Source organism: Pleurodeles waltl, chromosome 7 (assembly GCF_031143425.1).
Source record: "Pleurodeles waltl isolate 20211129_DDA chromosome 7, aPleWal1.hap1.20221129, whole genome shotgun sequence".
Classification (NCBI taxonomy): Eukaryota; Metazoa; Chordata; class Amphibia; order Caudata; family Salamandridae; genus Pleurodeles; species Pleurodeles waltl.
In genome coordinates, this window is record NC_090446.1 from 1,349,065,334 (window position 1) to 1,349,087,059 (window position 21,726).

The following is a 21,726-nucleotide window of genomic DNA, read 5'->3' on the forward strand; positions in this document are numbered from 1 at the left end:
GTCCGGTCCATGAAGCTTCCACACGGTCGGCCCGACGAGGCCAGAGTTGGGCACGGGCACCCCGAAGGGCGAGTAAAGATGTTTGATCCGACGGTACCTAAGTGTTGATAGAAGGTAGAACGCGATCAAAACAATACAGATGAGAAATAAAGAGTTTTGAAGCTTTTACGAACTATCGGATCGAAGGGAAACACATCCGAACCCGATGGCGTAAAGAAAACAATTGAACATGGAGTCAATGCCCATGCGCAATGGAGACAAAGAGGAGGAGTCATTCGATCCCGTGACTCGAAAACATTTCTTCCAAGAAAAACTACTTGTAACACTCCGAGCCCAACACTGGATGGCAGACTTATGCACAGCATGTGTATCTGCAGCTACGCATGCCATCGAACATAAAGTTTTAGTACGATCTTACTCTTTGTACACAACCATTCCTCTAGTATGAACAACATGTTGATCCTGCTCAATCTATTTTATCGGAGTCTTCCCAGAGTGTATTCTACACAGATAGCTCTGCTAAACCTACATTAGGAAGAAAATACAAGCGATGTTGTGAAAGATGGGGAGTTTCATCAGCAACGTACTCATACTAAAATAATAAGTGATAGCACTGTAGAAATCGCTGAACTTAATGCCCAGATACTTGCATTACAAAAGACTGACCCATCAGTCCACACCCTATTAGTGTCCAATTTGTCCTTCTGTGTGCAAGATTACAATGTTGATTTACAGCACTGGCGTTTGAATGGCCTCAAGGATTCAAAGGGAAAACTATTAAGAATAAACAGCCGTGTGAAAAGGTAGCTATCTTGCAAGATAAGCTGCAACTGGTCTATTTGAGGCATGCTTTGGCATATCAGTGTGATGGTGTTCAAACCAAAAGGAACTGTGTGTGTCTGACTTAAGTGCAATTCAGACTGTTCAAGTAGCAGTGCTAACCAGATCTCAGACAATGATCGATCCAGATATCTTAACAGTAACTATAAATATACAAGGTGGATAGCTACCCGACAGGCTTTGCACCTAAAAATATCCTACACTCTTAATTCAGACAATGTTCCTGTAGTTACTCTTCCTAGAGTAGGAGATATGATAATACTCAACAATTTCTTCTCACATACATTTAATCAGGAAAGCCCATGAGGACCTGGCATATACTCATGAAGGGGTCAATGAAACCTGTAGAACAAGTTACTTAACTTTGGTAACAAATTATCTGGTAGAGACATATTCTAGTTGCAGATTCCCTACCTTAGAACTATCACCCGCAGGAGATTTTTCACGAGCAGTACTCCTGGGCACCATCAGGTGGCGTTGGTAAACTCCTTGTTCGTCGTAGGTATTGTGGTCACGGATGAGACATTGTGGGTTGTGTATAGGAGCCACCCCGGAATGCTGTCATCAGTTTCTTTTCATGACTTTCCACGACAGAAGCGCAGAGCAATGAAGAACACGGACCCTGGTGCGCCAGAACTAGAGCCCTGAAACTGAAGTCCCTGTCCCTAGAAATCAGTTCGCAGAGTGGGGAGGATAGGTGGGTCGGTAAGGAATCTGCAACTACAATATGTTTTTACCAGATAATTTGTTAACAAAGTTAAGTAACTTGTTCATCTGAGAGAGACTTCTAGCTCCATATTCTTTACCTCAGAACGGATGCCCAACCATACCAGACCCAGAGGTGGGCTGCAAACGAAGATCATACTAAAATCCTGCACAACCGAATGGGCAAGGTACCCATCCCTTTGGACCGGACTCTCCAGGCAGTAGTGTTTAGTAAACCTGTGTAGGAAAATGCCCTCCCCATCCCCACTACACACACACACACACATTGTTGGCTGGTTTCTGGTGCAATTTCGACTGAAAGTGCACTGGGTCCCTGCCAAACAAGTCTCCATTGTCAGATCTCTTTCACCAAAAACTGCACAGTAATTTTTCCCAATTGGCAAACCTTTAGTTGCCATTATAAGTCCCTAGTAAATGGTACCTCTGGCAACTAGGGCATAGGGTACTAAAGGAACCCCAAACTGGGGTGGCACAGTGAGCAAAAGAACAATGGATTAAACCCAGATCTGTGACTGAGGGTGAGTGTTGGCATTGTTCAGCACTCCGTCCATCATCCTTTTGTGCTGCTAAAACTGTGGAGGACAGTCATTCTCGTCATTGTAGTTATCATTGTGCGATTCAGTGCTAAAAAGAATATTTAAAGTCTGGGCCCTAGCATGTTGCAAGGATAAAGTATTACCATCGGAAGAGCTGTTGAAAGCCTGCATACTAATCGAAGCAGGGTGCAATCTCATTCGAGGTGAATTCAACTATGAGTCTGCTATCACTATAGGCCTGCATATCCTTTTCAAGCACTAGCATTAATGAGAAAGGTACTGGAATAGGTGATGGTACTGGAACCTAAGTTTGTACCGGAGCCAGAACTAAACCGGATGAGGTTCCAAGAGCCACAGATGGCACTGAAGAAGGGCCAGATTCCCCCTTTGGATTATTGTGCCTTTTCTTGGACTTACCTGAAGACTTTGACCAAGACGATGATCTGCTGCAGGAACAACTCTGGGAGCGGAAAAGGGTTCTTCCTTTTAACTTGGACCAGTTGTGGCATGGAGTCTTGTATTTGGCAATGTAAACTTTTAACTCACAATACTGTATGGCTTTCGGGTTGATCTGGGTAGAGTTGTTGCAGGCCTTGGAGTCATAGTCTGACACCAGGAACCAGGCTTCAAGAGGGTCCATCACAGACATCAGTTTGCACCAGTCCCTGTCAATTTAGGGCGTTGTCATTTTCCTTTGCACAACAGATAATTTTGACAAGCATTTGCAATGCAACAGGCCTCGCATTTTCTCGAGTTAGAGCTGTTGGCATTGTAAATTCAGAACTGGACTTTTCTTGCCAAATAAATTGGTCATCCCCGTCGCATAATTTCTTTTCCAGACATGTTTTGGTGGTCACTGGCAGCTATTGACATAAGCAATCACAAGCCCTTGAGGAAAGACGAGAAGATGACTGCACTACCTCGCGTTGTGTAAACATCAACAGAAATTGGAAAATAAGGCTACAAAAGCATTTTCGTTTTATTTTAACAGAATTAAAAGTCTTGCAGGCATTCTTTCCCTGCATTTCAACGAGCAGAGCAGCCTGAGGATTTAAGGCCCCAGTAAAAGAGATAAGCAATGCAATGTCGATGTGAGTGCTGGCAGGAAGATGCCCTGGAAAGAGAGAGACTAGAGATGCGATGCAAGGCTAAGCAGGTTTCAAATCATTGCTTCTAGGTTTAACTACATTCTACAACAAAAGGGCATGTTGTGGCTTTAGTGAGCAGTGGGCTAAATGACAGAGTTTCCTTTGTAAAATAAGCTTATTTTAGGGGCCAAAGGTAAACAAGAACAGCACCAGAATAAAGCCAAAACAAATGTCAGCAACATGGGAAGAGATGGGAGAGCGTAATGCTGCAATAAAAAACAGTCAGCTACCAGCCTAAATCACCCACAGTGAAAGAGGAGCACCAAAAAACGTAACAAAAATAGTCTGTCACAGCAACAGATAAAGAAACCAATTTGGAATAATACAGTAGTTGGTCACTGCTCTGAAACAGAAAAAGGCATAACTGACCACTAGTGAGAACAAATTATTATAGGACACTCCAACCAACAAGTGAAATCGCTTTAAGCCATAAGTATACTAAAAGTATACATGAGGTTGACCTTAAAAAAATTTTTTTTTTAAAAAAGGCTTGGGCAAACGATAAGGAAAAGATCTATTAGCGCAATGATGGCTATCTGAATGGGGTGAAATAGAAAGCAATAATTATGTACAACACAATTATGTAGTCTGGGTATGTTTTTACATGGGTCCTAGACATTTAATTATGCAAGAGTGATTGTTTCTCTTGGTATACATGTGACCCTAGATGAGCTATAAGTTACACTGTTGGGTTTCAACAAGGTGATAAGAAGGGTTCACAAACAGTGGGAGGATTGTAGTTTACTGCTAAGGGCACAATTATATAGTACAATGGCTAAAACAGTTTGACCAGTGATACTTGTAGGTAGGGTCTGATAAAGGGTTTGGGGTAATTCAATTGTGTTTTTCGTATTATAACTATTAAGTGGCCCAGTATATGGCAAAGATTTTTGTGAGAGCTATGCTGAAAAGCACAGTAACTCCTGGAACTAGAAAACTTTATGAAAATTGCAGTCCATCCTGAAACCTCATTTTAAGGTATCTTGGCAGGCTCTAACTTTTTGGAACTGATCTGGATGTAGAGTAATAGCACGCCAGCTTTGATTTAATCAATCAGGGGACTTTCATAAACAAAGAGGCTGATATTTGGGCTTGCTAAGCAGCCAATTTATGACAATTTACAGTCAATAGGATACATAAAAATAAATGGTTTAAACTCCAAGATGAAAATACTCTGGACTGATGTGCATGTTGTGTGCGCTGAGTGGAGGAGAGTAGTCCACACAAGGGGAACTGAACAGAATTGCAGCTAAAGTGTCTGATGTGCATAGCCTGATGTCAAGAAAGAAAATTAACAAAAGGCTACATCAAATTTAAACTAGGCCTATACTTATCTTAGATTACAAAAGGGTTTGTGAAAGAGTTTTTCTGTTATTTTACAAAATATTCATGCATTTGAGTGCATGTCTCCTTGGTCTATTTCCCTCTTGTATCAACAAGATGAAGAACTTTGGCCACTGTAGTCCTTTAGGCTGCATATTGACATTCTTAAATGACTAAGCAGGCCTTCATGAAGAAAGGCCAACAGCAACATGTCAAAAGACATATTGGAAAAAGTGCTTCGGGGTCCGCGCAGGCAGGTTGAACTATTCAACACTTAAAACTATACATGGAAATTCCCTATGAGAGAAGAATGCTTACCAAGTCAACTGTGTTCTTCTTATTGGCTTCCACAAGAGATCCAGATGTAAATTTCTCCCACTGAACCTGCTCATTCTCTGGCAAGTCTGAAAAGAGGAGATTACATTTTTAATTTGCTTTTATGATGCTGCAGTGGATCAATATCCTTCACTCTCAAACCTATAAATGGAGTAAATTATCAGGCAGATTTGTCTGACTTTTGTATATGCACTCACCCTCAATTAAGGGCCTTACTTTTGAGATGCAGACAAAGACAAGTAGATTGCATATTTAAGACTACCCCTTGATTACTACTGAGTCTTCCAACAAAGGAAGATTGAATAACATACAGCAAACATGGAAAGCAAGCACCTGAGTAGGATTTTAGATTGAGCAAAAACTGCTTACAAGTAACATGGCAGTAAGATTTCTGAGTGACCTTACGTTTGTTTTTTATGTTAGCCCCTTCTTCTCTCAGATTATCTCTCTAAGAAGCAAGGATCTAGGCGTAAACAAGGCTCAAGCCGATAAACAGCTGTTGGGATGCATGTGAGTGGCTTCTGACTACCATACATCATGACATCTTCCTCAGCACCAGACATGCAATTGCCCTTCTACAAAGGAGCCATTCATTACTTGTACCTCAGACCCAACCTCATCTCAGTCGACAACATACCAGAGAACAATTAACTTAATACCAAACTGTAAAAATCCTTGCAATGATCCCTATGAACAACCTACCTAGAAAGAGAGGAAATAAAAGACTGATGAATCTGCAGAATAAAAGTATCCACTAAAATGGTTAGCAAAGTTATTAATTCTCCTAACTGCTACCTTCATCCTGCAGATTAATCATGCTCTGAAAGATTCTTACAGCAGTGAAGTGTTGAGTAGGGTCTAAGGAAAACAGGAATGGAAGAGCTCATTTAAAGTGAGGTTGTTCTCCAGTCAAAATATTCTGACAGTACTTTTTTAGTGAATATATATGTACACAGGTCTAATTAGCAGCCTGACAGAAGTCATGGAGTATCATAGATGACTCTAATTTCTCATAGTAAATACCCAGCTAATTCACAGCAAGCAAATTGTACATATTTATCCACTTGGGACGGTTTGTTGGATAAGTGGTGAGCTCATTTTTGGGTCCAGCAAACTCACAAAGAGCTATAGGTCCAATTGGAATCCTTTCAAATGACACACACAATAGAAGAGAGCTTTTTGATATCCCATACAATGAATCCTCTTCCATCCCTGAAGGTAAGGTACTCCACAAAGCTAAGTGAAATTCTAAGACCTCTTCAGAAGGAAAGGATACTTTATATTGAAAAATATCAAAGGTGGAACAGTACCCAAAATCCGTGACTAGATTACACCGCTCACAGACACAAGTTTCACATAAATAAGGGCTTCTTTCCATGGCATCTTGAGAGAAAATGAATGCATATGACCAAACAGTACAGCCATAACAAAATTGAGACCCACACTCAAGTCCCACAGAAGCAACACACAAAGCTTTAGTGGGCATTGGCCAGTCCCTTTAACAAGTGCATGAACATGGGTATGGAAACATATCATCCAAGTTGGAGTGTTCTTTCAATACCAAACAGTCCAAGTGGAAAGGCGTATAAAGAGGGGTAACACAATACCAGGACAACCCCTTAAAAACAACCAAACAAAGACAGGAAGATGCTGTCTGGGATGGGCAAGCTCAAATAGGCCCAAAAAGTATTTCTACTAGCATAGTCCATTGATATTATGATCACTTTCATTCAGAGTTTGGTAGAAACCAGTGTAGCTAGAGGAATGAGGCAAAAAGCATGGGAGCGTGAGTGGTTCACAAACACTGTCATCCCATTCTCTTTCATTGGCGGAACTACAATGAAGAAAATGTGAAATTGTTGATTATGCTAGTCAGAGTAGAGTATACTTTGTGATCTAAACCACAAGACTAAGGTCTGCAACAGAACCACTCTAGACAGCTGCCAGATGTGAAAAACAACCTTCACTTTGTTGAGACTTTTAATGAAAATCTCTTTTCTGATCAGGTGAAGCATAATGTAATCACTCTCGTATCTAAACAAGGATGGGTCCTATGCATAAGGGAAACCCATTTAAAAATTCCTGCCCAAAAAATGCACCAAAGCAGCATTGTCTTAACACAAACACTACCTCCTTCATCCACTAACGAGATTTACCTTCAGTAACGCCTTATCAAGTAGAGACTATCTGGCTGCAGATTCCTTACCGCAAAGTTATTCCCTGGCGTCGGACTGGATCTGGACATTTTTTCCATAAGCAGTATCACTGCATGCCAGTAGGTGGCGTCATTAGTAATGGAAGTGACATGCATGGCGGCTATATACCTCAGCACACTGACGTCAGTTTCTTATCATGACTTTCCACACCAGGAGCACAGAGCCACGAAGAACACTGACCACTGCTGTGGAAAACTAGGACCAGAGTTTATCCACCCAAGCACTTAAAGATCCCGACAGGAGGTTCCCGACCAGTGGAACATCATGACAGATCAGCCAGTTCAAGGCACAAAGCCTCTAGGCACAGGGCCCAATCCTATCCTGCCTACTGCAGTAGCACATGGCAGTGATGTTGTAGCTGAGGACCTGACGCAGTCATACCGTGATGGGTGGGAGTAAATCTACCAATGTCAAGAAAACAGCCTGCAACTCCAGCAGACTGACGTGATGATGGGCCTCCCCCATAGACCTCTTCTGATCTCTACCTCTCCCAAGTGTCATTTAACACAACAGTGATGCATTTGTCACTACTGTCAGCTCAGGGTGGGTTAAGGAGTGGATTCTGTCACGGGTCCAACTGTGGTTGAGCACTGCAGTTTGCAGTTTCCTCCAAATCTTGAAAGGAATCGGACAGGTTCCCTAGGTGCTCAGCCCACAAACATAGTAGAGCTCATACTTTCCATCTGGTAAAGTCCACAAACAGGATGCAGGAGGCCAATAAGTCTCAAAACTACTTTCACAGAGACCAAGCATGAGACTGAAGAATCAGGATCTTTGGCCAAATGTCCTGGGACTTGTTGAACAGGACAGAAGGCTCAAAAGTGCACCAAATCTCAAATGATTCAGATGAATGTGACCTTCTGCGAAGGAGTCTGGTGTGATCTTGGAACACTGATAGTGAACCCAACAATGAGGAGATCCAATGTCGCGTGGAGGTGGTTCATGGATGACTGCTGCAAGCCCACCTTCAACAGCCAGTTGTCGGGGTAGGGGAAGCCTGGCATACCCAAACTCCGAAGGTGTGCTGCAAACACCGCCATCCCTTTCATGAACACCCGTTGGGAACTAATGAGGTCAAAGGGGCGCACCTAAAACCGAAAATACTCTTGACCCACCTTGAACTTCAGGAAACGCATGTGATACTACAGGATGGGGATGTGAAAATAGGCATCCTGCAGGTTCAGCACTATCATCCAATCTCTTGGATCCAGGGCAGATAGAACCTGGGCCAACATGACCCTACAGAGTTTGTCCTTTCTGGAAAAAACTGAGGGTGAAGATCTAACACAGAACACAGGTCACTGTCCTTCTTGGACACAAGAAAATAAAATGAGTAATATCCACTCCCTACTTCTGGTGTGTGGCACCCTCCCCATGTCTCTATTGTCCAGAAGCCTTAACTTAGTGCCGCAGAACGAACAAATGCTTTTCCAAAAGCTGAACTGATGTGGGTGGGATATGCAGCGGGTCTGACAGGAAAGGTAAGCACTGTTCCTTTTTAATAATTTGAAGCATCCAATTGTCGAATGTGATGCACTGTTACACTTGGAGGTAATAACATATTCCTGCCTCCTACAAGGTGGCCATGTGTCGCTGAGGGCTTGGAAGCTGAAGTGGTGCGAGGCAGGGACTGAGGAGGAAGCTGCCCGCTAGCATGGAAATTGTTGGCTAGATACTACACACTGAGTTCTAAAGGACCTGGGGGTGGGATAGGGAATCTGTTCCAGAGAAGTGCCTGGGCTTTGTCTTTGCGCCAAACACCTTCCCAAGTCATAAAAGGGGTGACATTGCTGATACTGCCTACAGAGAGAGCGCTCTGGCCCTGCTTTCTGTGAAGCACTGCAGTACAGTCTGTCTCATCTCCAAAGAGGCAGGTGCCATCAAAAGACCTATCCATTAATGATACTTAGAAATAACTTGAAAAACCTTTGGATCGCATCCAAGCATCATGCCAAAGCAATACGCTGGTGTCAACTTTTCTGCCTAAGCAATCAGTAATATCTAGTCCAGAAAGGATAACGTACTTTGTTGCATCCTAGCCATTCTGGATGTTCTGGGTTAAATTTACATGAAATTCTTCAGGGACTGCAGCCAAAATTTTGCCAACAATGTCTCACAATGCATGCAGGTACCTCTCTAAGAGGCAGCTACATTGACAGAGCAAAGAACGATACTGTCAGAAGAAAACTCATTTTCCAAATATTTCCATGCTTGGATTCTCTTTCAGGGACAGTCTTAAGAAATTATTTTGGGCTGACCATGCTCAAAGAAGCCAGGATGCAAGAAATGGAGTTATTAACTGGAATAATCACACACAACCCTGGTTATGGTGATCCCTTAAAGTCACAAAATTAACCTGAAGTCAACCCTTTCGGAGATGTGGCATAGAGCAGACAGTCTTAATTTAAAGCGAGGTGTAAAGTATTTGTGCAGTGGCAAAAATGTGACAAAGTTGAAATGCAATACAATAAAAATTCCAACACGGATTAGAAAATAGGGTACAATTTAAAAAGCAAAATTACACAAAATGAGAACTATCCAATAAGGGCAACCAGAGAATTATTTAAGTTTTAAATAAAAAATACCACCAAGAAGCTATAAAAATTGTCAAAAATAGTCAATGGTCGTAGATTGGGACCTAGGCACAATGTCATGCGGACTCTAATGGGGCTGGATTGGAGTTGGTGCCTGGTCAAACATTCTATCTTGTGACTTAAACCCTTTAACTCACAATCCACCAGAGGAGTACACTTTTAAAGCCGCCACAGGACCTCTGGGAAGGCAGTTGAAGGCTCAGAGATCGTCAAGCAGAGGCTAAACAGCAGGGTCCAGTCCAGGTCCAGTTACCAGCTGGGCAACTGTAGGAAAAGGCATCTTCTAACTTGATGTGTCCCTGTAGCTTTAACAGAAGGAGCCTTGTGAGCCTTGGATTCCTCTTCTATGTCCTGAGTACAGCAGAAAGCAGGTCCCGTCATTTCAGGGTTCTTCTCAAGTCCAGACAGCAGGTTCAGGCCTCCTCTGACCTTCCTCAGGTCCAGGAGTGTTCTGAAGTGGGTGCCTGGAGATGCCACAATTATGCCTGGCACAAGCCAGTGTGTGGGAATGACCCATATGCGTGCCCTAACCAAATGGGATAAAAGTTCCCGGGGACAATCCTACCCACTTTGGGCATTTTTAAAATGGCAGGAGCCTTTGGCAACACTAAACTTAGGCTCTGGAGGTGGGTTTGTGTGTGGGGAATGTACTATGGTTATCCTAGTGTCCTCCCAAATCAAGCTCTAAAACTGAGTTTGAAGCAGTCATCAGAGCCCCAATAAACCCAGAGACAGAAGTCTGGTAAAACAATACAGGGCTGAAGTGCATCCCAAGTGTTGTATATAAAACCCCAGCAGACCTGCCCAGTAGGATTTGATACTCCAGCACAAATTGACACTAATGTCAAAAAGACGCCCATTGTGAAAGCAGCCTCTCAGGCTGAGTATGGAGATGGGGGGGGGGGGGGGGGGGGGGGGGTAGGTGAGAGGGACAGGACGGGCGGAGTGCGGTGGAAGGAATGCTAATTACTGACTAGCAGAAGTGGGAGAACAAATCCACATGGGCCTCTTTAGGCCATGAAAAGACAACTTTCTAAAAGCACCATTCTCGCAATATCACACCAAATCAGAATTCACCATTGTAATGGCTATATAACAGCTATTAAAAATAGCTGTTGATTAATTTTCTAGCTGTTTCCCAGCCATGCTACAGTACAAATAGTATGTGAGTATTTTCCACTGTAAGGACATATTTAACATTAAATTCCTACATGAATCACTTCTAAATACCATGCATCCTGTCTTATGGGCAAGAAGACCCCCTTAGAAATAACTTCTAAATATTGAAAGGGAAGATCTTGACCTGTCAAAAGGGGTTACTTTTGGCAAGGTGAATTTGCAGCTTACAATGCTCCAAATTGTAGGCCTAGTGTAATCTTTACACTGTCACTCTAGTGGACTGCACAACAGCTAGTGCAGTCCAATAGTGACATTTAACTTGTAGGCCCTGGGTACACTTTGAACCATATACTAGGGACTTGCAGGTATGTTAAACATGCAAATTAGGGGTATGCCAATTTCACCATGTTGAAAAACGCATTGGTTATCAGAATGTTATAGCCAGCGAGAATTTAGGATCCAGACAAAGACAAAAGAATCTGGTGTGACCCAGCTGAAAGGGAAAATATCCTACTCTGGACACCCAGGCTCTCAGGTATAGAATACAGTGCAAGAAAGGGAGAGTCTCTGCAGCAGGTTTGAGGTGTCTAGCAACTCACCTATTTACTGGCAGACAACAGCAAGATTTGGCCCAGGGGCCCATTAATGTGTCAGTGACAGCTTAATGAAAGGGAGGAAGTGACTCCAAGGAACCCTGTCCAGCTTGTAGACTTTCTGTGACTACATTTGTCTTAAACTAAATGGGTGATAGTTGCAGGTCCAAAACTTCAGATGCCCACCAGCTGGCCACAGCAAGCAAAAGGAGGCAACTGCTTGGGTGCTTGGGGGGGGGGGGGGGGGGGGAAGAGGCGTGTACTCAACCCTTTGTCAGGGGAGACATCCAAACCATAGGCATTCTCCAAATCAATATATGTAGGAAAGTGCCACGGTTGGCATGGTTACTTGAGCTAAACATAACTACTGAGTGTCTATGGTTTTGGGAATCAAATTTGGATAAACCCATATTTCAATTGCTTAATTTCGTATCTTCACTTTCACATTTCAGATTATAGTCAGCACATCCAAACAGGTCAGTATATCCAAGAATAATTTATTGTGAAATTCATAGATGATCGGAAGTCAATGTAATGTACATTGTAATGTACATTAGTGATGTACAAACACCAACAAGTGTTTCGCCCCCTAGTGCTATGTAAACCTGGGGCTTTCTCAAGGCTGTTCAATTATTCTTAATAAGAGTACAAATGGGGTCTCATTATCAAAGTGGATTAATCAAGGAGTACATCAAACAGAATTACGGGGTAAATCTCGGGACGAAGGGGCTTAACAGCCAAGGCTCTTTGCATATTTAAAACAACACCTAGGTAAGGTTGCACCTGTGCTGGCTGAAGATGGGATTTTTGGTAGTTGAGTGAACCCTGGTGTGTGTATTACGTATTGAGTGTGTTGTTGGCATAGTATAAAATTGCTTGATTTTACTAGCCAATCGTCTAGATATGGAAAGACAGATGTGTTGCCTTCTTAGGTAGGCTGCCACTACTGCTACACATTTTGTGAATACCCTTGGAGCTGTTCTGCCGAACGGTAGAACTTTTAAATAATAATGTTTTCCTGCTATCACGAACCTTAGGTATTTTCTGTAAACTGGATGGATGGGTATATGGAAATACGCATCTTTGAGGTCTAATGCAGACATGTAATCTTGTTTTTGTAGTAGTGGGATGACGTCCTACAGTGTTACCATGTGAAAGTGTTCCGACATGATATATAGATTTAGGGATCCGAGGTCTAGGATGGGCCTGAGAGTGCCATCCTTTTTGGGAATCACGAAGTATAGTGAGTATACTCCTGTTCCTTGTTGAGAATGTGGGACCAATTCTATTGCTTGTTTTAGTAGTAGCAATTGTGCTTCTTGCTGTAATAGAACATTGTGTTCTGGGGACAGTTTTTGATAACGTGGAGGAATGTTTGGAGAGGTAGAAACCAATTCTAGGCAATAGCCATTGCAGATAATTGACAATATCCAATGATCTGTGGGGATGTTTTGCCAATGGGAGTGGAGTTGCTGCAGTCTTCCCCCCGCAGGAAATGTGTGAGGTTGAGGGATGGCAAATAAGTCACTGTTTAGAGGTAGTGGTTTGTTTTGAAGTTTGGAACTTGCCTCTGTGGTACTGCTGTTGCTGATGCCCTTGCTTTGCCTGGGAGGTAGAAGCCTCAGTGGATTGTTGCTGTAATCCTCCTCTGAATTGCTGTCTGCGAAAGGAGCCTTTTATAGGGTGTTGTATATAATGCTCCCATTGCTTTGGCAGTGACTGAGACTTTCCTCAGTTTTTCTATGGCCGTATCAACTTCAGGGCCAAACAATTGTTTTTTATTAAAAGGCATGTTGAGCACTGCCTGCTGGATTTCTGGTTTAAAGCCAGAAGAACATAGCCATGCATGCCTACGTATAGTAATGGCAGTATTGACACTTCTAGCTGCTATATCTGCATTTGATTATTGCTTATGGTGTGACCCTCTTCCACAATTTGCTGTGCCCTTTTTTGGTGTTCCTTTGGGAGGTGCTGTAGGAGTTCCTGCATCTAGTCCCAGTGGGCTCTATCGTATCTTGCTAGTAAAGCTTGCGAATTGGCAATTCGCCATTGGTTGGCAGCCTGAGTGGCTACCCTCTTGCTAGTAGCATTGAATTTCCTACTCCCCGTATCAGGGGGAGGATCATCCCCTGATGACTGGCTGTTAGCCCTTTTTCTAACCGCACTTACTACCACTGAGTCTGGAGGAACTTGGTGTGTAATATAATCAGGATATGTAGCAGCAGATTTATACTTTATCAATGTGTGGAGTTATTACTCTAGCTTTGACTGGTTCACTAAATATTTAATCTGCATGTTTAACCATGCCAGGTAGCATAGGAAGGCATTGATATCTTGAGTGGGTGGAGGATAGAGTGTTAAACAGAAAATTCTCTTCTAGGGGCTCGGTGTGCATAAGCACCCCATGGCATGCTGCTGCCCTGGAAACAACTTCCATGTATGCAGTAGTGTCCTCTGGTGGAGAATGCTCAGAAGGGTATAAATCAGGATCATTGTCAGGAATAGGATCTGGTTCGTATAGGTCCCGAGGATAAACTGTATCACCATGTGAATATTGCAAATGAGTTGGTGTAGGTAAAGGTGATGGGCTAGTGGGTGGAGGCGAAAAAGAAAGTTGTGGTGAATGAGGGGGAGAAGTACGGGCAGGTACTGGCTTCTCGTTCTGTTTATGAATTTTTGCTGGTGGTTGAGCAGTGTCTAATTGTTCTTGAAAGGCCAGCTTCCTTTTGGTTTGTAGAGGAGGTGCAGTAACTATTCTGCCAGTCTCTCTATGGATGTGGATCCTTGATTGTCTTTCATCCATAACTTCAAGGATAGGCTGAATCTCAGTGTCCTCATCAGAAAGTCTATAAGACTGTTCATGCAGTGATTTTGAGCTCTGTTTAAGACAGCACGAAAGTCCTTGCTCTTCTGAATAAGAAGATTTTTTCAGCTCCGAAGATGGTAGCTTTTTCGGTCCCGAAAATGCAGCCAGTTGTTTTGGCTGCGAAGCAGGGCGTTGAAGCTTCGACTCCGAGAAGTGAGGACGCTTGCTCGAGTCCTAAGTAGAACTCTTAATGGATTTACTCGACTCAGATACCGACGGAGGAGTGGCCTTTTTCTACGTCGAACCCGAAGGCAGGTTGACAAGAGTCTTTTTTCGGGTCAAACCATGGCTCTCTGGCAGGGGTATACACAAGGCCTTCAATAATTTTTTATACGTGGGCGTCCAGCAGTAATAGGCCTATCTTCTTCATATTCTTGTTCGGATTTGGTGTCTGATGGAGACCGCTTTCTGCACCTGTTCTTCCTCCATGATGTCGAGATGTTCCATATGCTTCAACGCCATTTCCAATCTTCTGGCTCTCCGATCACGCAGGGTCTTCTTGGATTGAAACAATCAACAGGCCTCACAATCTTCTTTGTGATCGGGAGAAAGACACAGATTACAAACAAGGTATTGATCTGTGTAAGGAAATTTTGCGTGGCCGAGAACAAAATCAAAATGGAGTCTGATCCATCAGGCTTCGACGCAATAGGCCCAAACATGCCAGAGCTGGGTGCACGCACCCAGAAGGGCGAAATTTAGTTTCCAACGGTACTATTGGTTCAAGGCTAGGTGAACAACAATTCCGACGATTAAGGGAATTTTCTAAAGTTTCCGATTAGAAATCTCGGAGCGAGAGGAAAACTCATCCGAACCAGACAACGGAAAGAAAACAATATAACAATGGAGTCGATGACCATACGCAGTATAACCAGGAGGAGGAATCACTCGATCTCTTCAAAGAAAAACAACTTGTAACACTCCGAGCCAAACTCTAGATGGCAGAATAATGCATAGCATGTGTATCTGCAGCTACGCATGCCATCGAACATATACACACATTTTAGGTTTAGGGTGGGTAAGTATTTGGGTGGCAAGGATATATATATTTTTTTTTTTTTTTTTTTTTTTTAAAGAGTTTTAGGGTGGGTAGGGGTATTTGGGTGGCAACTCCAATCCTATCCATCCCACCTACCCCAATACAATATAATCCCATCCTATCCTCAACTCCAATCCTATCCATCCCACCTACCCCAGTACAATACAATCCCATCCCATCCCATCCTATCCTATCCACCCCACTCCCCCAATCCACTCCACCCTACCCCACTCCAATCAAATCCAAACCACCCCACTCCAATCCAATCCACTCCACCCCACCCCTAGACTCCAATCCAAACCACCCACCTCAGTCCAATTAATCCACCCCACGCCAATCCACCCAATCCCATCCACCTCACCCCATTTCAATCCATCCCCACTCCAATCAACCCCAACCAAATCCAATCGAATCCACCACACTACCTCAATCTACCCCAACCTACAACACACACTGCCACTGAACTCTATGTCCCTCTACTCAACTCTACTCACTTCACTCCTCCTACTCCACAATATTCCAACAAATCCACTCTACGATACTCTTCTTCCCCCACTCCATTCAGACACTCCTGGCCATTAACTTGCAGCCATGCTGAACAGCAGCCACACTAGTGTACAACATAGCAAACCACACTGCCACAGGCAATAGCTCTTGTATAAGTGAGACCTAGTGGCTTTGCAAATGCTTGTTATAAATTGGTCTCATATTTGAGTGTTGTTTCTTCTGCACTAATTTTAGTGCTGTTTAAATAATGTACACTTGTTCCTTTGTGTAAGCATGACTGCTGCAAGCCACGGCAACCTGGAGTTGAGTCAGTGTAAGACAAACAAAACCTGAATGGTTCTGAAGGGGTTGGTAGTGTATCGCACTGTGAGGCCTCACAACCACACCATATAATACACCGCATTTCCTGACAAATGTGCTCTACTAAAAAATGTTATGGTATACATATTCCAGTATATATGCCAGTAGCTGGGCAGACATTTTTAGAAGCTTAGCGGGATATAATACTGAAATACACTTGTTCAACTTGTGAAGAGGCAGCATGTAAAAATCTGCTTAGATAACACTAGTCACCTGCACGCAATGAATACGAACAAATCAGATTGTTGTCAAATAAGTTGCCGGATGAGTATGCAAACTCTTATTCTAGAAGAATATGCCCATATATGGGAACACTGGAGGAAACTGCTTTAGACAACCAAAACTACAATGGGACAAAATATATGTGGAATTCTTGTAGCATCATGATGGGTTAGATGACAGAGATAGTATGAGAGTAGACAAACATTCTCTTCACTGGTTAGCTTATTCTCTTCTTGGCTGGATGGGGGGGGCGGGGTAGGTCTTACATTCAACATACAAGATAGGCACTATTAATTTGGTAGTCTTTATATTGAAATATTACTCACAATATCCAAGGGACAGAGAGATTGTTTTTCCCCTCTGTGGTGGCCCCTTCTGCACTATTTTACAAAAGAATGCAGGGACATCTCATGTCCATAGGCTTTGAGGATAGTACAACTTATAGTTAAGGAACTTAAACCCAAAGTGAGCCTGTGTGTTGGATCTTCAGTTTTGGTGCTAACAGTTGTTAACTTGGGGAAGGTGAAGTGGCAAGGGCGAGTTAAGGTTTATTTCAGTTGAATTTCACTGGAAAAATAATTAAAAAACTATGACCATTCTGGAACTATTAGAATTGTTATGGCTTTGGGGTTTGACAGTTTGATTAGAATGGACTCAATGAAGTCACACGAAAAACTTTTTTTTTTCCTGACCAGTTGATTCAAAGATATTTCCCTTCATTAATAGTTGGTATAATCTGGGGACGAAGGTTGGATACATTATTTGCTTGGAACAACCTACAAAAGGCATCAGGTTTTACAATGTCTTCCAAAGAAGAATAAAAAGCAGTGGTTGGATGATTCCCAACTACGTCATTTACATACCTTTAGAGCCACCAGCAATAGTTCTCAATCTTGTTCCTACCGGCTGGGCTAGATTACAAAAAAGATACTTACCTTCAGTAACACCTTTTCTGGTAGAGACTATCTAATCACAGATTCCTCAACTTAAAATATGCCCCAGGGGGGAGGAAAATCTTGAGCAATACGTCTGTATGCCGGTAGGTGGCAATGATCAACTACACTTCAGCTGTGTAGGAAGTGATGTTGCGGTGCCCATATAAGCACTCCTCCAGCGCCCTGACATCAGTTTCTTTTGTGACTATTTCCATACCAAAAATGCAGAGGCATATAAAAAAAAAAAAAATGTTTGACCAGTGTGCAGTGTCTAATGGGATCTTTGGGGTAAAGAGCTCAGTTCACAGAGTGGGGAGGATTGGAAGGAAGTGAGAAATCTGTGGTTAAGAGTCTCTAACAGAAAAGGAGTTACAGAAGTTAAGTAACCTGTCCGTCTAACTGCAGACTTCTCACTCTAGAATAGATACCCAAGCAATCCCTCTCCAGAGGTGGGTCTTTGAACTACCTCAAGCCAGAAACTCCTTGAGGACCGAACAGGCAGAATGCCCATCTCAACGGACTTGACAGCGAGGAATAGTGCTTTGTGAACATGTGGAGTGATGGCTATGTGGCTCCCCAGTGGACCCTTGCCCAACTAGATTAATCAAGATGATGGGCTTGGTATGTTAATCTGTTCCTCAACAAAATTTGGAACTTTCCCCTGGAATCTAATGTATTTCCCTCAACTTGGAAGCATGCATTCCTTTTACCACTTCTCAAGAAACCGAACACTGACTCACTGATTAAGTCATTCTATGTCAGTACTGGAGGCAAGGATTATGCCTTACTTTCTTTCTTTATTCTCATACAGCAGCTTCAACTTTAACCACAATAATCTACAATTCCCAAGAAATGTAGGGAAACAAACTACAAGTCCCATGGTCCCTGCATCAGGGCCTGCTCAATGACATCTGGTTCATTCCCCTAGTGACGTCCTCTTTCTTTCCTGCTCGCAGCAGCTAGGTATATGTTTTTCTCTCATCCTCTGATAACGGTGGTGATTACGGTGTTTCCAACCAACCCCAACGACGTCCCTCCTTCCCAGGAACTCTGCGAGGAGCTCTCCACCTTCTTCTACCAGAAAATCGCAACCATCCACGACAGCTTCAACACCTCACCTCCGCCGGACCCCACCCCCAGCAACTCCTCCCACGCCTACCGCATCACCACCTGGACTCAAGTAGATGACGCCGAAACACGAAAAACCATGAACTCCATTCACTCAGGATCCCCCGCTGACCCCTGCCCACATCACGCGTTCAACAAAGCCGACGCCACCATCGCCCCCAAACTCCGCAAGATCATCAACCTCTCCTTCGACACCGCTACTTTCCCGGAGAGCTGGAAGCACGCAGAAATCCAACCCCTCCTCAAGAAAGCCAAGGCTGACCTCAACGATCTCAAAAACTTCCGTCCGATCTCCCTCCTCCCTTTCCCAGCGAAAGTCATCGAGAAGATAGTCAACGCTCAACTCGCCCACTTCCTAGAAGACAACGCTATCCTAGACCCCTCTCAATCTGGTTTCAGACGAAACCACAGCACTGAGACCGCACTCCTCGCCGCCACAGATGACATCAGACAACAAATGGACAACGGCGAAACCTCAGCCCTGACCCTCTTAGACCTATCAGCCGCTTTCGATACAGTCTGCCACCGCACCCTACTAAACCGTCTCCACGAGGCCGGCGTCCAAGACAAAGCCCTCAACTGGATCTCATCCTTTCTCTCCGACAGAACTCAGAGAGTCCGACTCTCACCCTTCCGCTCCAAAGCCACCAACCTCATCTGCGGCGTCCCCCAAGGCTCCTCACTCAGCCCAACGTTGTTCAACGTCTACATGGCCCCCCTCGCACAAGTGGCCCGCCAACACAACCTCAGCATCATCTCCTACGCCGACAACACCCAACTCGTTCTCTCCCTGACCAAAGATCCTCTCACCGCCAAAACCAACCTCCACGAGGGACTGAAATCCATCGCCGAGTGGATGAGCAACAGCCGCCTGAAACTCAACTCCGACAAGACGGAAGTCCTCATCCTCGGACACACCCCCTCGGCCTGGAACGACTCCTGGTGGCCCACCGCCCTCGGCCCGCCACCCACCCCTGCGAGCCACACACGAAACCTGGGCTTCATCCTCGACTCCGCTCTCACCATGTCCAAACAGGTCAACGCTGTCTCCTCTTCCTGTTTCAACACCCTCCGCATGCTCCGCAGGATTTTCAAGTGGATTCCAACAGGAACCAGAAAGACGGTGACCCAAGCCCTCGTCAGTAGCAGACTCGACTACGGCAACGCACTCTACACAGGCATCCCAACGAAAGACATCAAACGACTCCAACGCATCCAGAACGCAGCCGCCCGCCTGATCTTCGACGTACCCCGCCAATGTCACATTTCCCCCCACCTGAAGAACCTCCACTGGCTCCCCGTGGAAAAGAGGATCACCTTTAAACTCCTCACCCACGCACACAAGGCACTCCACAACACCGGACCCACCTACCTGAACTCCAGACTCAACTTCTACGTTCCCTCACGTCAATTACGCTCTGCCAACCTCGCCCTCCGAATCCAGCGCAAGACCTCTGGCGGCAGATCCTTCTCCTACCTCGCCGCCAAGACCTGGAACTCTCTCCCCACCTCTCTTCGCCAGATCCAGGACCTCCTCACCTTCAGGAGACTCCTCAAGACATGGCTCTTCGAACGTTAGCAGCACCAGCCCCCCCACCCCCCACGCCTCGAAACACTAACGGGTACATAGCGCGCTTTATAAATCTTTTGATTGATTGTTTTTGCTTTCCAGCAGGCTCCTTCGCAGCCCTAAATAGTGCAGCGGGGACACATTTCAGAGTTCCTGTCGCGCCAAATTCAAGCCTCGGGCCGCAAGAGCACAGTGTGGCATTCTTGCTGCTGGGGGCATAGTGCGGGCTGCCTATCGGATGTGTTTGTCAGTTTCCAAACCTGAAACTGACAGCCACGTCGGTTTAGCCTCACAACCTTCTGAACCCCTGAGCCACCTGGAAGCCTTAGGCCCGCAGCCTGTGGGTCTGTATTGAAGGCACTGAGTGCCTGTTTTGCTGAAAAACTCAGAGGCAGTTCTTTCCCCTGGCACCCGCCGAGCACTTTCGGTTGTCGGCGTTTTTTACGCCAATTACTGCCTAAGAGGTGTTAATAAACAATTTCCATTCTGCCCTATATACATACCATGCGTGGGGGCTCCGGGGGGGGGGGGGGGGGGGAAGAGGATGGCCTGGATAGCACTTAGCGCAAACAAACTCGCTACGTGGTAGCTCTAAATTGCCTCAGGCAGCCACCGAGGTTTTCCTGTACCTCTGGCCCACAGTCACAGGATGGCAGAGGAATATATGGAAGAGGAATCCCTTCAGGTGCTCCCAATAGACTATGAATTTTGTCAGGCAGTGGACGCCTCAATACACCAGGCAGTAGCAGCGGCGATGAAACCTTTCGAACGCTGTTTGCTGGAACTAGCCTGCGCTTGCCCCGTACTTTTAGGGGGTGCCAGTGCTTAATTTGTGCTTGTTGTTTCCAGAGCGGAGCACCAGCACTTATTTCTGAGGACCGGCGCTTAGTTTTCTGTCTCAAGCATTTACTGTGAGCAAAAGACATGTGGGAAAGTGGAGGAAGAAAAAAATGAAAAAGCGTCAGAAAGGGGACGAGCAGGAAGCTGACAGAGTGAGCTGGAGGGGCAGGGAGGGGCTATAAGAGGCCCGAGGTGGCTTCAGGATTACGCTGCCTCAGTATTATGTGCTCGCACTTTTAATTGCAGCAGCCGTGTGTTTAAGAGGAGAGCTTTGAGCACCAGCACCTTTTTATTTAAAAATTAAGCACTGGGGAAGGTACTCTGACAATCTTCACCTCGGGGTTTCCCTTTTGAAGCGCCCGCCTCAGAAGCGCAAGGCAGATAAATCTGCGGATCGAAACGTTTTCAAATCCCTCAAGAAGGCCTTTATTAGGCCAGAGCCTTCTGCACAAGACAGTCCTCAGAACTCCCTCTGCATTCAGATGATGCTGATACACCAGACGAAGCGGGCCGTCATGTCCTTGGCGTCCTTCGCCCCTAAAGGACTCCAAAGTTCAGGAGCCTGTGACAGACATGCTGGAACCTGAGGATCTTATCCATCCACGCTCTTCGGAGTGGTTTCCCTCGGACAAAGCGGGCAAATACGTAGTCAGCCGCCTCTGCAAGTCCTTGGATAAGGAGATCAGCGCCTGTCTCAAAGCAGAACGTCCTCGCCCGCCCCTCCCCGGGAAGGTGGCGCTAACTCCCGAGCTGGACACTCGTATGGCCAACTTCCTCCAGAAATACTTCAAGGACCCTAAGAAAGGGACTGATAGATCATGGCGTTCA

General features: G+C 44.8%; 1 protein-coding gene across 4 annotated transcripts in view; it reads right to left on the minus strand.

The window, feature by feature from the left end:
• Positions 1 to 21,726, minus strand: part of PPP6R1 (protein phosphatase 6 regulatory subunit 1) — a 745,577-nt gene that overhangs the window by 349,480 nt on the left and 374,371 nt on the right. For all 4 annotated transcript variants that reach the window (XM_069200760.1, XM_069200759.1, XM_069200761.1 and 1 more), the window contains exon 13: positions 4,892 to 4,977. In XM_069200760.1, coding sequence (XP_069056861.1) covers positions 4,892 to 4,977 — 86 coding nt within the window. The remainder of the gene's footprint in view (positions 1 to 4,891; positions 4,978 to 21,726) is intronic.